Genomic DNA, 16,889 nt, shown 5'->3' with positions numbered 1-16,889 from the left:
GGACCCCCATTTCAAAAGATATGCCAGGGACCCCCATAAGAGAAGATTTTTTTTTACGGCTCTAGCACTGATTCTCAACCATTTTAATTTCAAGGACCCCCGGTTTGACATGCATTAGGGCTACAGACCCCCATTTAATGGCATTTCTATCACTTGGACCACAATTTATATTGTAAAATCTATGTCAATGTAACTCTATGTCAATGTATGTCAATGTAACTCTGAGAGTGTACAAATGGAACCAAATGGACCCGTTAGGGTCCATTTGGTTCCATTTGTACACTCTCAGAGTTACAGACCCATAAGGGTCCATTTGGTGCCTAATCTATCATTTAGCTGGGGACCCCCTGGAACTCCCTCAAGGACCCCTGGGGGTCCCCGGACCCCACTTTGAGAACCAATGCCCTATAGTGCAGAGGTCTTCAACGGTTTTCAGGCGCGCTGTGAGTTTGTAGATCTGCTATTTTTGAATAGCCAACTGTCAGAAACGGCAAGGTTCATTTCCCCTCCGCTCCACAAGGAGACACCACAATGGGATTCAGACTGGTACCTGTGGTGGTGACCTCACTTCCTCCCACTATAAAAGCAGGACTGGATTTCCATTCTCCCCTTGTCCTTTGTTTCCAAACACATGCGGCCGGCCTGTGTGTTTGCCGTGTGTTGCCCATGTTCTGATGTTTGCCATGCGTCTGTTAAACCTGGTATAATGTAAGTTCCAGTGTTTTACTTCTAGTGATGTGGATTATATGATTATATTGAAGAATTGATGAACTTGAGTTATATGGATATTTAGATGTTTAATATTATGAAGTAAATACTTGGCCTATTATTTTGATGATATACCTTAATGTATAATATGATTTAAAGGCATATTTATGTTTGGTATTTTATCTGGCATGATATTATAATTTGTTTCTTTGTGTCTTTGTTTAGAACCATGGCATCATCATGAAAACCTACTGTCATACTATTCATCAGTATCCGGCTAAATAAACTGGATATTTGATTGCAACCTTGTTTCCTGGTGGTTTGTGGCTCCAGTATGAACTTTAAATCCTAACACCAACGCTAAAATCTAAAATGACACAGATCCTTCCTGTTTTTAATGGGTTAACCCATTTAGACCTGAGGCAGTTTCTAAAAACGCCTTCTAAAAAGTTTCCTGAAAACCTTCAAATTCTTATAAAAAAAAACGTATAGGTTACAACCAGTGGCGTGCACAGACATTTTGAGGATATTTGTACTGTTAAAAAGCTAAATCAAATATAAATCATTAAGAAAAGAAAGTAGTTTATCTCAGATGGGGCGATGCAGATCCCAGCTGGTCTGATTTCATAAAGAACTACAACATGCATAAATACATGTATAGCTGCATTTTCACGCACGCATGCACATACAGTAAAAGCCTATGGGGTGATGATAATATGCATGCAGATGAACCCCAGATGGATGTGGAGTTACAGTTGCAGTAAATTCAAGTGAAGTGCCAGCGGTCCGCTGTTCCGTTTACATAATTGTGTCACCGGGCTCATTACGGCATTGCCCGCGGATTTCATTGTGGAGCTCTGCTCATATAATACATAATTACGTAATAATAATAACAGATTTACGGTTCAGTAACTTAGCGCATCCTGTGAGTGTGTTAGACAAGCCCATCTGCAAGTGTTTTAGTGCTGAGTGCGTACTGTAAATGTGTTTTTTTTTTCTGGTGCTTTGCTGAAAAAGGGCAACATTACTCTATAACTGCCCTATGAAAAGACACAATACATTATTCCCTGTTCATTTTGAATTGCATTATGAATGCGTGTAAAATGATTGTTTGGCTGCATCTGACATATTCCACTAGTCATTTTAGAAACAAACAAAAAATCACACCCTGTGTGAAGGTAGCGGCGCCTTTGATACATTATGTCATCGATATGTGTTTATAATGTGTTTATAGCCATGTGTCACGTGAAGCTTGACCAATCACTTTGTTGACGGGTCTGACCAATCAGAACGTTGACGGGTCTGACCAATCAGAACGTTCTGACCAATCACGTTCTGACCGTTCTGACCGTTCTGACCAATCAGAACGTTGAACGTTGTAGAACTATACCTTTAGGTATAGAGCGGCTAGCGCCGCTAAAAATAGGGGGTGGCAAAAATAAGTTACCACTTAATGTATGTTTTTTTGTAATGATAATCAAAGTAACTATAATAATAATAATCAAGTAACTAGTAACTAACGTTTTCAGATGATTGTAGTGAAGTAAAAAGTGTCATATTTGTCTCTCAGATGTAATGGAGTAGTATAAATGATCAAAAAATTGTACTTAAGGACAGTACTTGAGTAAATGTACTCAGTTACTTTCCACCTCTGCTTGCCAATAAGGCTACTGTTCCTGGTTAGCATGACATATGACCCATGTTAAGGCAGACTGTTTTCTATTGTACCTAATACACACCACAGAACACATCCTATTGACATTCCACTCAATTACAGCGGGCGTACTTGATATGCATGGGCCCGGCTTACAGAGATGAATTTAGCTGACACCGTGTTAGCCTCCAGTATATTGTATATTAAAGTAGTTATTATTTGGTAGATGCCCTGGCAGTGGGGTGGCAGTCAGTCAATTTGTTGTTTTCAGATTTGCATGGATGTTATTGCAAAAAACCTACACTCAGTTAGATTAACACTGAGGATTTGACTGTGCGTGCGTGCGTGCGTGCGTGCGTGCGCGCGCGCGCGTGCGTGTGTGTGTGAGTGAAATCATGCTGCAGTTCTTACCGCTGTCCAGATGGTTGGACTTAATGATCCTCTCGGAGTACTCTGATATACTGGAACACTCAATCTGGAAAGAGCAAACACACACACACACACACCATAATAAATATAACAAATATCAGCCTGACATGAAGCACCATGTACTCACTGTACTTGGTCCTATATGACGCTGTCGAGCGCAGAATATGACTGTACAAGCTTGTAGATCGGCTATTTTTTGGCAACGCGACACCGTCACACGACAGAGAATGAATTAGGCATTAAGAAGCTTGTGAATTGAATAGATTGTGTAAATGAGAGGGAATGCCATTAGAACACAGCATTCATATACATTCCAGCAGCATCCATGCGGTTGATCCCTGGGTTGTGTTAAGTTTGGACCAATTACTTTGTCCTAAGTTCTACTTTGCATTTCCTTTGAAACATTGCTTTCTTGTCGGGGGAAGATGGTTACGAGTAGTTTAGTTTTGGGGTTTCCTCCTTAGATTTACATTTTCTTTTACTCCTGGAAGTTAGCACTCCGGGTTCAATGGCCCGTCGTGCAGTTGGCCTGGAGATCTTTTCTTCCTGATGTTGATTTTGGCCTGTATCCCCTCTTTCTGTTCCATTTTGTGATGATTATATTTGTTTGGTACAGCTTATATCATCGTGTTTCAAATAAATAAACCCTGGCTTCCTTTGGCTTTCTCGAGAATTTGTCTGTTTACGTTATCGTGTTGTCGTTAGCGAGCTGTTTTAGAGGTCGTAACAATGAGGACAACAGCATTAGTGACGTCCATCTTGCTCTCACACTCTCTAATGGCACAGAAAATAATACCAAGCATCCATCAATACAGCTATTTAATGAGTCTTGATTACTTTTTTTATTACCAAATGGAGAAATGTAGGACACGCATTATAACCATTTGAAGGCTAAACATCCCTTGAGCTCATTTCCCTTTATATCACCATCAGATGAATTAGGTTCAATCTATTAAAATGGACTGTAAACTTAATTGTGTCAACCACAGACTTATTAGATTTGTTTTCTTTTACTCCCGGTATGAAGGGGTGAGTCGAGCGCTCCGGGTTTAAGATGTTTTTATTTGACCCCACAAGTATCGGTTTTACATTTTTCATAGCTCATATTGAGCACCAACCACTAGTACATATTGACACTAGAATAATAAGCAGAAACAGTATACAGTATTACTGTACATGTACACAGTAATATCCAGATTGATAATTCACTCTTGCTGCCCAATTTGTACATTTAACTGTGGGTTTTTATGTTTTTAGACTGAAGTAAAACTTTATATTTATCTTGAAGGTGCTTTTTTTTTTTTTTTTAACCTAGAGATTTGGGCTGTTGAATCACACTCCCCGAACTGAATCTCTCCTTTGATCATTTTATTTTACTTTTAGTAGTTTAGTAGCATCCCTGTATGCCCTTTTGTCCCCATCTTAACTTTTTTCTCTTCGCCCCCCCCCCCCCCAAAAAAACATCCCACAATGAATAAGCGAAAAATTAGCATGCACCGTGAGATGTCACACATCTCATCCTCTTCTCTCTCTTTATTAAATTCAGCTCCAGTAACGCTCCCCTCCGCAGTGAGGTCGAAAGGTCGAAACATTGCCCTTGTAATACATTATAGGAGCTGTAACTCGGATATTTTACCTCTCTTTGCTTTCTCCTGCCTCCTCTGTTCCCCTGTGTAGGGTTGCATCACCAGAAGGGCCTTTACACTATAACTAGGCTAAGTTTGAACTTAGAGTGAGGTGGTGCAACTGGCTCCTGGTGTCTTTGGCATCCCTTGCTTTACATATTCTCTGCCAGTGCCTCCCACATGGAGCGTCCATGCAGAGCCCGGGGGAGCGCAGACAGCAATTTCACTGCACTGCTTATCCCATTTACACCGGGAAAGCATCTTGTGTCGTTTTAAGATTTCTTTGGCTATTCAAAAAATAGCAGATATACAAGCTCATAGCGCGGCACCGAGTGCCGCTCTATGATGAGATCTGCAATTTTTGGGGGAAATATCGTGAACATTTGTTTTTTAAAGCGAACATTTTTAACTCCGATCTGTGCTTCTGGGGTCCCTGGAACAACATACAGTATTTTGAGATGGGGGTCGGCGGCCAAATACATATAATTTTGGGTGTCCTTGACACCACTGATAGAGCAACATACTGTTAGGATTTGGAAAACGTTTTTAGATATGTATGTGGCCGCGGACCCCCCATCTCAAAATGTTTTGTTCCAGGGACCCCCATGAAGCAAAGATTTGAGTTACAAATGTTCAATTTAAAAAGTATATATTCAAAGATTTACACACATTTTCACACTCGGTGCCGTGCTCGGTGCCGTGCTCGGTGCCGTGCTCGGTGCCGTGCTATGGGCTTGAATATCTGCTATTTTTGAATAGCCAAAGAAATCTAAAATGACACAGATGTGTTCCCGGATTGAATGGGTTAGCACTGATTTATTGAACCGTCTGTAATAATGGAGCTTATAATAAAATAAAGGCTGCTATTCATCAAACATCAACTCAACAACATTTTTTCAGGGAATTTAGCCTTCGTAACAGAAACGGTAGGCCTATATAAGCAAAGAGACGACAGGGAATTATCTGTCGATACCCAACTCTAAAACAGTCTAATAATGCTGCAGGTATAGATTTCCACTTCGGTGTTAACGCTGTGTTCCACTCGGCAGGTAAATGTGTTTGCCAGGGAAAGCTCTGTAAGGTACGGCGCCCATCTGGTCCCCATCAGTTCTTTTAATGAGCTGTGGGTGCTCTGAATGTGAAGGGCAAAGCCAGGCAAGGATCCTTACACAGAGCCTTATAGGTGGAGGGACACCAGCTGTGCACCTCCTAGCCCAAGGGATTTTCAAAACCTCTTCACATCATTGTCACCCATGGACGGATTATTATGGACCGGGACAATGGGGCCAGTGCCCAGGGCACAATTCCAAGTATACAAGTCCCCTCCTATATGTCCGTCTGACTAGACAGGACTGATATCTGACTGTTGCGTGTGGCCATGACATCATTCATTCAGTTAGACGCGCTGTGATTGGCCAGTGGTCAACGCGCTGTGATTGGCCAGTAGTCACTTTGAGTGGCAGCTTGCCCTCTGTGGCGGCCGCCAGAGCCTTGTATTTCGATACAGGTCGCTCCAATGAACTGCAGAGGCCAATGAGGTATCTAGGTTTCTATAGACGCCTTAACAGACAACGTCACACTGATACGAAACAGTATGTGCGCGTAGGTCGGCAGCAAAAGAACCCCACCTCTCATAAGATGCAATGTAAAAGTTGTCACAGTCTCACGTGTAAAAATGCACCCCATCAAACTTTCAGATGCTGTTCCCAGTGTGCTCTCCCAGTGTGGAGGAAGAACGCTCAGGATTTTTACTGTGATCTCTCGCTCTTGAAATATATAATCCTTGGTTTCTGTTGTGTGTAAATAATAATAACAATTCAAAGCAGTTTTCCTCAAAACCCCACCTCCAGTGGCTGTCATAAGAACGGAGGGAGAGCTCTATGATCATGGCACTAGAACCTGCGTGGCTCGCGCAGCTGCAACCCGTTAAGACTAATCTATGCTCCGTCCCACGATGGTGTCGCGCGCCAAGAACGGCCGAGAATAGCAGATCTCCAAGCTCACAGCGGTCGCATCTGTGACGCGGTTGTGAGCTTGTATCTTGGTTTCCTATATAGAAATAAGGTTTTCTTCTCCCTCTCTAACAGAAGGATGATTGTTCAAGCTGTAGTTATGTCTGTGTTTGACTATGGAGATGTGCTGTACATGCATACCTCAATATCCATACTAAAACCTCTCGATGCAGTGTACCATAGTGCATTACGCTTCATCACCAGCGATGGCTATTATACTCATCACTGTACTTTATATGAAAACCTAGGTTGGTCTTCTCTCACCACTCGTAGAGAACAACATTGTGTTTTATTTGTTTATAAGGCCCTGTGTGGCAAGCTCCCATTGTATTTAACCTCTTTTTTAAACAATCCTTCGGGATATCGCACACGCTCACAAGCTTACAGTTCTCTTAAAATTCCTCGCATGAATAGTGAACAAGGAAAATCTGCTTTTTCATTTTATGCCCCTGACAAATGGAATAAACTCCAGGTCTCTCTGAAATTGGATAGTCTGATCTCCAGAGTCTTTTAAGGTTCTTCTCATTGAGGTATTACGTAAAGAGGGTACCTGTTTCGCATACCCACTGTGATTTTACATCATGTGTATTCTCTATATTCTCTGTATTATTATTATTATTATTTTTCTTTAATGTTCTTCTATAGTTAACTATATCTTACTTCACTGTTTACTGCTTTCTATATACTGTATGTATCTGTGTTGTACTCAGGGCGTCCTCGCAAAAGAGAGCTTGCTCTCAACGGACTACCCTGAATAAAGGTCAATAAAATAAAAAAATCTAAATCTTTTGAAAATAGCTGATCTACAAGGCGCCTTGAGGGCTTGTAAATCGGCTATTTCCAAGTAGCCAAAGTATATATAGGGCTTCAGTGGTTAATGTATGTTTTGTAATCTAAATCTACAAAGTAACTAACATTTTCAAATAATTGTAGTGGAGTAAAAGTACGATGTAGTGGAATAGAAGTAAAAGTCTTGGAAATACTCCAGTGAAGTAAAAATTCCTCAAAATGGTACTTAAGTGCAGTACTTGAGTAAATGTACAGTACTTAGTTACTTTACACCACTGTGGACAGGTGATCGAGAGTGCTGGAAATCGCTTCTGACGCAATGCTAGGAAAGACCCTCTTCTCCCTGCATGAACTCATTTTGCTGCCGTTGAGCAGAGGTGCTGCATGTGATTATGCCCCTTGAGATGTGCATCCACCATGCATCCACCGACTACTACGGCTGGACCTGTCAACCCTGGAGCATGCCTTCTCTCCATTGCCTATTAATGAAAAGCTGGTCAGATGGCTGTTGGCGGCTCCCGTAGACTTCTGTCTGTTTGATGCATCTGCGTGCTCACCATTAATTGGCTTGTATGAGTCCGAGTATTAACCAAAACATGCAATGCACGATAGGGTGTGTGTGTGTGTGTGTGTGTGAGGATATCTATGCAAGTGCACGCTCCGGGGGTTGATACTGTGTTGCATTTGTGGCATCTCATCGGCCTGCCAACACCAATTCTCAGTCATTTGTAATGAATTCTCATCTCCATGCAGCACTACCTTAAAGGAGAGATCCGGCCATTTTAAGTGTTATCTTTGATGTGTCGCTAATCACTCACCAACATTGAAAGGGACGTTGAGTTATTCCAGAGAGTCCCCTGTCGTCCAGTCTGGCGACCCCCTCCGTTGGCATAATGGGAGCCCGTGTAAGAGTGAAAATCGTCTATTATAACCGATGCAAAGTTAGTTTTTTCTCTACTACTGCTCATCGTGGAGTCTCATGATACTCAAACATGCACTGAATGTCGCGCACGAGCTATCGTTCGTGCAGAACGAGATGAGGCTGGTTGCTTGTTTCTTCCACAGACGCCAGGTTCTGTAAGAGAAACAAGCAACCAGCGTTTTCAAATGTATACAAATGTTTTGAAAATAGCAGATCTACAAGCTCACAATGCATCGCAACGCATTGTGAGCATTGTGAGATCGGCTATTTTCAAATGGCTGAAGTGGTTAATGTATGTTTTGTGATAATAATCCAAATCTACAAAGTAACTTGTAACTAAAGTGTTCAAATAAATGTAGTGGAGTAAAAGTACAATATTTGCATCTGAGATGTAGTGGAGTAAAAGTATTGGAAAATACGCAAGTAAAGTACAAATACCTCAAAATTGTACTTAAGTACAGTACTAAATGTACTAGTTACTTTCCACCACTGCCAGTATCTCATGGGGTAAGTTTTCAGCACCGGGTCTGTGACTCAAACTGTGTGACAGCCAGGAGAGAGAGAGAAACTCCCTCTGGCAATTCAATGATAATCATTTCCAAAGTGAAGAGTGGCGACGTGCAGAAACGAGCTCCACCTGGTTATCGCAAAGCCACTGGTCTGTATCCCCCCCCCCCCACACACACACACACACACACGCACACACACACACACACACACACACACACACACACACACACCGTGGCGGGTGTATAACCCCCCATGTGGAGAATCACTTCTGCTCCACGACACGGCATCTGAGGGAGCTCAGAAATAGCAAGGGTTTAACCTGTCTACCCAGCCTGAGAGGACACCCTCTTTTACCTCCTGTCTGTCAAACGAACCAGCTGTGACTCAAGGTTATAAGGTAGCCCCACAGAAATACTGCACAAATCAAATGTATGTTGCCATATATGCACCGATGAGAGGTATGGGTAACGAGTTACAGTACATTTACTCAAGTCACATTTTAATACATGGTAAACCTAGTTTAATGCAATATACATTTCACTTTCACTCAAGTATATTTGTGAAGAAATGTTTAATCCTTTACATTTGTGCCAATTGAAAAGGAGTCATTTTTTTTTCAAATGTTTTGGCTGCATTCTGCCCGAGCTTAGTGCACTCTGACAGTATACAAATGGAACCAAATGGACCCGCAAGGGTCCATTTGGTTCCATTTGTATACTGTCAGAGTTACAGACTTGTAAGGGTCAATTTAGACCCCCCTAAAGGAACCCAGAGGCCTCTCCTCGCCTCTCCTCCAGTCGCTCATCATCAGATCCAGACCACAAAGACCGCTTGTCGCTCAACAGCAGCTGCTTTCCCTCCCAGCTCTTTGAGAGCGCCTGTGAAAGCACCAAGATCTCTGCCGCTGTCATAACTGAACTCAAGGCAATCAAACGGAAAAGCGATGATGAAGAAAAGCGTGATAGTGTCACGGTGGACAAGCACGCTTCGGCTTGTGGCGGTCCATCTACAAAAAATGGGTCTATAGAGTCAAACAATACACGGCGTGAAATAAAGCAGAAGAGGCGGGTATAAATAGGAGTGGACTAATGAGGAACAGGTGTGTAAGGTTAAGGAGGATGGATGAGGATTAGAGCCCTGCGGGGTGTATTTTCTTAATCCCGCCTGCTCCCGCAGTGATTTCATTTCTGTCCGCCGCTCCCTCCCACAACAAAAAAAAAGCCATTTAGTGTCGCGGCACTCCCGCGGGCGTGCGCGAGAGAAGCTCTGTTTATTTGTGAGGAGTTTCTCACAGATAGAGGGAAAGTGTTTATATTGTGACGGGACATATATTATATAGGCAGCGTGAGAACGAGAGAGAGAGAGAGAGGGAGAGAGAGAGAGAGACTCCGCAGCACAGAGAGGGAAATTGCGCTCTCCTCTGCATGTAGACATATTCATATGCTAGGCTTGTAGGTTTTATTTTGACCGCCTATTCCCGACTGCGGGTATTTAAATACCGCCCGCAAGATTTGCGCTGGGTCCTGCGGGTACTCGTCGCTTCTCCTGGAGCCTGGAGTCAGTCCAGTCAGTCCAGGCAGCAGATTGATGTTGAGTCACGACAACATCTAGTTATAAGTGCTTTACTTACTCCAATGAGTGTATTTTATCACTATAATCACAAGGTAAACACGTTTTCTCAAAACAAAAGATACTCTGTTCAATCTCTCTTTTCTTTCTTACACTGCAACTTCATCTGAGTGATGCAATAGCCCTCCATAAACTGTAGCTCGAAAGGGAAATTACGCTCTCCTCTGCATGTAGACATATTCATATCTTGCTAGGCTTGTAGGTTTTATTTTGACCGCCTATTCCCGACCGCGGGTATTCAAATACCGCCCGCAAGATTTGCGTTGGGTCCTGCGGGTACCGCGGGATCCCGCTCCCCGATGCAGTGCTCTAATGAGGATCTCTGGAATGAGGGCGTGGGCATGGTCCTGACACTCTTAATCAAGTACTTATATGGATGACTATTTACTTCTACTTGAGCCATTACTATTTGAAAGGAGAAATCCATTCATCTAAGTACCGTTTTTGGCTACTCTACTCCATGGCACTGATATGCATAATGTATGTGACACATAATTTGTGTGACCTACAAGCTCCATTGTGTGAGAAAGTATGAATGGGGCTTACAGAGTGACACGTGTCCATCTTCTTCTTCTTTTTCCACCACTGGTTTTGAGAGGTCTGTAGTTTAGATTTTAGTTCCTTTGAGGTGCTAGAGTACCATGAGGTGCATGCATAGTCAAAATGAATTAATGACATTGGATGAATGCTCCAAGCTTGTGCTCCTCCATTGTGCATTCCTGCTGACCAATGAGGAGATCCTGCACAAACATCTTATTGAAATGAGACAGATGTGTTCCCGGTCTTAACCCATTAAAGGACGACTTCACCGATTTTCAACCTATCTTCATATAATTGGTCCTCACTAATACTCATGATAAAATGGTACACTTTTTTTCTACTTGGTCTCTGTCTCATAGGAGGGCTGTGGACAGTCCAGAAACCTGTCTACCAGTGACATCATCGTTAGGCATGATTTTTTTTTCCAACAAGATTTCACATTTCTTATTTAGATTTTTATTAACATGAGAACAATGGCTTCTTTTATTGCATTGCAACTTTCCAGGAATAGAAAGCCTGCAGTTTCTATTAGCTTGGATTCCCCATTGATGATGTCACTGGTAGGTGGGACTCTGAACTGTCCACAGCCCTCCTCTGAGACACAGACTGAGTAGAAAAAAATGGTACCATTTTATCATGAGTATTAGTGTGGACCAATTATATGAAGATACTGTAGGTTGAAAATCGGTGAAGTCGTCCTTTAAGACCTGGGACGCATCTGTGTCACTTTTTGATTTGAGCTAAAAAAGCATTATTTTACACTTTGGCTATTCAAAAATAGCAGATATACAAGCTCATAGCGCGGCACCGAGTGCCGCGCTACGAGCTTGTAGATCTGCTATTTTTGAAAAATTATGAAAATGTGTGCAAATCTTTGAATCTATTTTGTTTAAAGCGATTTTCTTTTTTACTAAAATCTTTGCTTCTTGGGGTCCCTGGAACAAAATATTTTGAGATGGGGGTCGGCGGCCAAATACATATAATTTTGGGGGTCCTTGACATGAAAAAGTTTGAGCACCACTGATATAGAAACATACGTTTTTCAGAATACTGTTGGGATTTAGAAGACATTTGTAGAATCGGTAGTAAAAAAGATAATCTGAGTACTTCCATACAGTATGTCTGTCTGTCTGTCTGTCTGTCCTTGTCTTACCCCGTACACGTGCTTGGCGCCAGCCTTGGCGGCGAACATGGCCAGGATGCCGGTGCCGCTGCCCACGTCCAGCACTATCTTGTCCTTGAAGGCGTGCTTGTTGTGATACATGGAGTTCCTGTAGGTCAGCGTCCGCACCTCGTCCTTCAGCATCTCCTGTTGCCGGGACGCGCACACACACACACACACACACACACACACACACACACACACACACACACACACACACACACACACACACACACACACACACACACACACACACACACACACACACACACACACACACACACACACACACACACACACACACACAGTGACAAATGGCTTGTTTTGTTTTGTCTTGCTGTCTTTTTTGTCCTCTCCACAGGGCAATGGGTTTTTGCTGTTGTATCTGTGAGCTGTGGTGACATATAACATCCATCTCAGTTTCTGTGTGGAGCAGTGGTGGTAAAAGTATCAATACTGCAATGTAGAAATACTCTGTTACAAGCAAAAGTCTGGAATTCAAAATGTACTTGAGTAAAAGTATAAAAGTATTGGCATCAAAATGTGTACTTAAAGTACCAAAAGTAAAAGTACTCATTGTGCAGAATGTCCCATTACAAGTTTTCAAATGTATGAAAAACGTTTGAAAATAGCAGATCTACAAGCTCACAATGCATTGCATTGTGAGCTTGTAGATCTGCTATTTTCCAATGGCCGATATATAGGGTTGAAGTGGATAATGTATGTTTTTTAATAATAATCAAAATCTACAACTACAACAAGTAACTAGTAACTAAAGTTTTCAAATCATTGTAGTGGAATAAAAGTGCAATATTTGCCTCTGAGATGTAATGGAGTAGAAGTAGTAGTAGAAGTATTGCAAATTGGAAATACTCCATCCTCAAAAGTGTACTTGAGTAAATGTAAAAGTTACTTTACACCACTGGACAAATGGCTGCACACTTTTGTTTTGTTTTGTTGTTTTTTCAGAGTCCTCTCCACAGGCAATGGGTTTTTGCTGTTGTATCTGTGAGCTGTAGTGACATATATAATCCATCTCAGTTTCTGTGTGGGGTTACATCTGGTGTGGCCGAATGAGGCTCTTTTTTTACCACTTACAACCCTACCGTCTTTATTCTGGGGCTAACGTTTGCAAAAATACCAGATCTATCAGTATATAATATAATATAATATCAGTCTACAGTACAAGCTCACAACAGGTTGCAACAAGCTTGTAGGTCAGCTATTTTCACTGAATGTTGGCCCCAGAATAGGGATGCTAGGGTTTAAGTGGTTAAAATAGCCTCATTCACTCACACAGAGACTGAGATAGATGATAATGTCTCTACACCTCACAGACACAACAGCAGCTCGGCCAAATGTTTGCCCCACAGAAATAGGGACGCTAAGGGTTCTCTCTCACGTACAACCTGAGCTTCTCCACCTTTCTGTGTCTCTCACCCCTGAGTGCCAACTCAAGCATTTTCAGAGAGCTGAAATAATGGAAGTTGAATGGCACTTTAGTCTTCTCGCTTTTCTCATCTCAGCAGCCTGGAAATATGTCCCCCCCAACTGTTGTTTGTGTCATGAATACATCCACACAAAACACAAATATTACATGCTGATACATTTACATCATTTTTATTTGGAAAGAGGTCATGTTTTTTCCTGCTAATAAAGTCATCGATCTGTATGAATGAGGCATCATCTACAGCATTGGTTCTCAAACTTTTTCATATGAAAGACCCCCAAAATGATATGCATTTGGCTGCGGACCCCCATCTAAAAAAATGTTGTTCCAGGGGCCCCAGAAGCAAGGATTTGAGTTACAAATGTTTGCCTAAAAATATATATATATTCAAAGGTTTGCACACATTTTCACTATTTTTCAAAAATATCAGATCTACAATATCTATAATAGCTTGTATATCTGCTATTTTTGGATCGCCAAAGTATAAAAGGTTAAAGCGGTTGAAGTTATTGTGATGCTATATTAACACATTTTGCTGGGGACCCCTTGGTACGCCCCCAAGGACCCCCGGGGTCCCCGGACCCCACTTTGAGAACCAATGATCTACAGAATATACCGTAAGTGGTTCTCAACCCCCAAAAATGTATACTACTTTTCCCACCACTGGACAGAGAGGGAATATGGCTACAAGTCTATAATATGCGAGGAAATAACCGGACAGTCCATAGTTACCTCGTGGATGCCGAAGTGGGCGTAAGAGTCAAAGTAGTAGTCTCTGGACGTCATCTCCTCCTCGCTGAGGAACTTGGCCATCTTTCCTCGCCCGGGGCAGCTAGTAGGCAGGCTGGCAACATGGGGGGTGTGAGGAGGCGGGCATGGTGGGCGAGAGCCCGGGGCGGCAAGGTGGACCGAGGGCACGGGCTTCGGCAGCGGAGTGGGTTGTACCGACTGGGAGGGGATGATGCGTGTTGGCTTTGGCTGTGGCTGCTGCTGCTGGACACGGGGTGGATGAGGTATAGGAAGGGAAGGAACAAAGTAAAATGGTCAGTAAGGATGCAAGTAGGCCTGTCAAAAATATTACATAATCGTCCAATCGCAATTATTTGAGATAATGGCAATTCTTCTAACTATATAAATGGCGACCGACTTCCGCACCCTCGGTGTCGACACCCCACAGCTCTGTTATCGAATAAACAACGCACCGCCAGACCACATGTCGCCAACTGACTCGCCACGGCGGCCGCGCTGAATTTACGCCTCGCGTAGGGGACATCTCACTGCTCACTACACCTTTTCCACCGCGCAACATAATTAATTCTACTCACCAAATGTCGGACAAAACGGAAGGGGAGGCAGCTTCGTACCGTTTACCGTGCGCACGACCTCATCACCACAACAGCAGCCAGCCGCTGCGGGGGTTTTTTCCTTTTTTTCCAAACTTTTTTTTTGGTCACCATTTTCTCCAGGCACCATTTCTGGTGTAACGTGCGGCAGCATGCGCTGGGTTGCCAGGTTTGCACAGCCTGCGCCAGAAATCTCTACTGCCCACTCTGTGCTGCAGCTACACGGACACACAGACAGGGACACGGAGGGACCTACAACATGTCTGGACATGTCTGTGTAAGCGAGAACTATACTTCGCCAGTACCCCCCTGGTGGTCCGCGAAACATACAAAATATAATTTCTTCTACTTATTTTTCATAATTTTGTAACTTTTACATTACACTTTCTTACAATTTTTTTTTTTTTTTCCCTTTTTGCAAATGTTACTTAGACAATTTGTCTACCCCCATATACACACGCCCACGCGGGCCCCGTGCGCGTACATGCCTCTAACAGCCATAATCCCCATCTATACTGCCCACTCTGTGCTGCAGCTACACGGATACAGAGACAGGGACACGGAGGGACCAACAAACGCAAAGCCCCGTGCGCGGCTGGGGTTGAGGGGGGCGTAGCCCCCCGAAACTCTAGTTTTGCATAATTGTCATAATCGTTTCCGTGTTGAAACTTTGTCCCACATTTTCAAATATTAAAAAAGCAGAAATAGCAGATCTACAAGCACAACGCATTGGTATCAAAATGTACTTAAAGTACCAAAAGTAGAAAGTACTCATTATGCAGAATGTCCCATTTCACAAGTTTTGAAATGTATAAAATGTATTCAAATCTTTTGAAAATAGCAGATCTACAAGCTCACAATGCGTCGCATCGCCACGCATTGTGAGCTTGTAGATCGGCTATTTTCAAATGGCCGAAATGTATATAGGGCTGAAGTGGTTAATGTATGTTTTGTAATAATAATCAAAATCTACAAAGTAACTAGTAACTAAAGTTCTCAAATAAATGTAGTGGAGTAAAAGTACAATATTTGGATCCGAGATGTAGTGGAGTAGAAGTAAAAGTATTGGAAATACTCAAGTAAAGTACAAATGCCACAAACTTTTACTTAAGTATAGTACTTGAGTAAATGTTCAAATATTAAAAAAGCAGAAATAGCAGATCTACAAGCACAACGTGTCGTAAGCTTGCAGACCAGCAATTTCTGCTATTTTTACATGCATAAAAGTATTACATTTGTCAATAATTTCTTTGCATATTTCAGATATTTGTCATATCTGCCCTGTGCAATGTTTTATTACGAAGCCTAAAAGACTTCATACTGTATGTTCCAGTGTTCAATGCCAATCATACAATTAAATCGTTAATCGCGATTATTTGAGTGACGATTAATCGTCAACTTAAATTTGTAATCATGACAGCCCTAGATGGAAGGAAGAAACAAAGAGAGGGCTATTTCATTAAGCCAGGGGCGTCATGGCCATTCACTGTGAGTACGACGCGACACCCTCACTCTCACAGATCCTTGATTTCATACCCCCCACTTTTTGAAAAAATAAAAAATAGATATATTTTTTGATAATAAATCGGTAAAATCAGGCAAAAATAAGAATTAAATAACCTAACCCTAACCCTAAAACCGAAATAAAGTAACCAAAACACGAAAAAAAGAAAAAAAATCCGCCCAAAAAACGCAACATTTTGAAAATACTGAATTTGTTTACATTTGACAGTTACAAATGTTTTTCACGCTTTTTCAAACATAGCAGATCTACAAGCTCATAGCGCGGCACTCGGTGCCGCGCTATGAGCTTGTATATCTGCTATTTTTGAATAGCCAAAGTGTAAAGTAAGGGGTATAGTCCACCGAAAGTCCACCCCCCACCTTCTGAGAGCCCGTGACGTCCCTGCATTAAGTAGAGGTTAACTTTCAGATGTCCTTTCCAAAAATGTCTGTTAAAAAATGTATAAGGTGGACAAAAATAAGTGTGGCATTAAAAATGATTGTGGTGCATAAATATTACAACAGCGTTATCAATATTTTATCGGGAAGAATGAACACGGTGGTACGGCTTGTACAGCAGCCACTGTGTCATAGGGTGAATAGGGTGGACGAA

At 42.2% G+C, this 16,889-nt stretch overlaps 1 protein-coding gene across 5 annotated transcripts in view; it reads right to left on the bottom strand.

Moving 5' to 3' along the window:
• The window catches only part of LOC311046728 (protein arginine N-methyltransferase 8), a gene marked incomplete at both ends in the record, with an annotated part of 42,249 nt that overhangs the window by 14,827 nt on the left and 10,533 nt on the right, over nt 1–16,889 (bottom strand). Inside the window, 3 exons of one of the 5 annotated variants that reach the window (XM_084059240.1) lie at nt 2,774–2,837; nt 11,972–12,127; nt 14,163–14,423. In XM_084059240.1, the coding sequence (XP_083915366.1) occupies nt 2,774–2,837; nt 11,972–12,127; nt 14,163–14,423 (481 nt within the window). The remainder of the gene's footprint in view (nt 1–2,773; nt 2,838–11,971; nt 12,128–14,162; nt 14,424–16,889) is intronic. The other 4 variants (XM_084059241.1, XM_084059242.1, XM_084059243.1 and 1 more) reach the window with 4 other exon arrangements.

The sequence above is a fragment of the Gymnoscopelus microlampas genome, assembly GCF_963454915.1.
Source record: "Gymnoscopelus microlampas genome assembly, chromosome: 6".
Lineage (NCBI taxonomy): Eukaryota > Metazoa > Chordata > Actinopteri > Myctophiformes > Myctophidae > Gymnoscopelus > Gymnoscopelus microlampas.
This window is presented reverse-complemented; position numbering and strand designations above follow the sequence as displayed.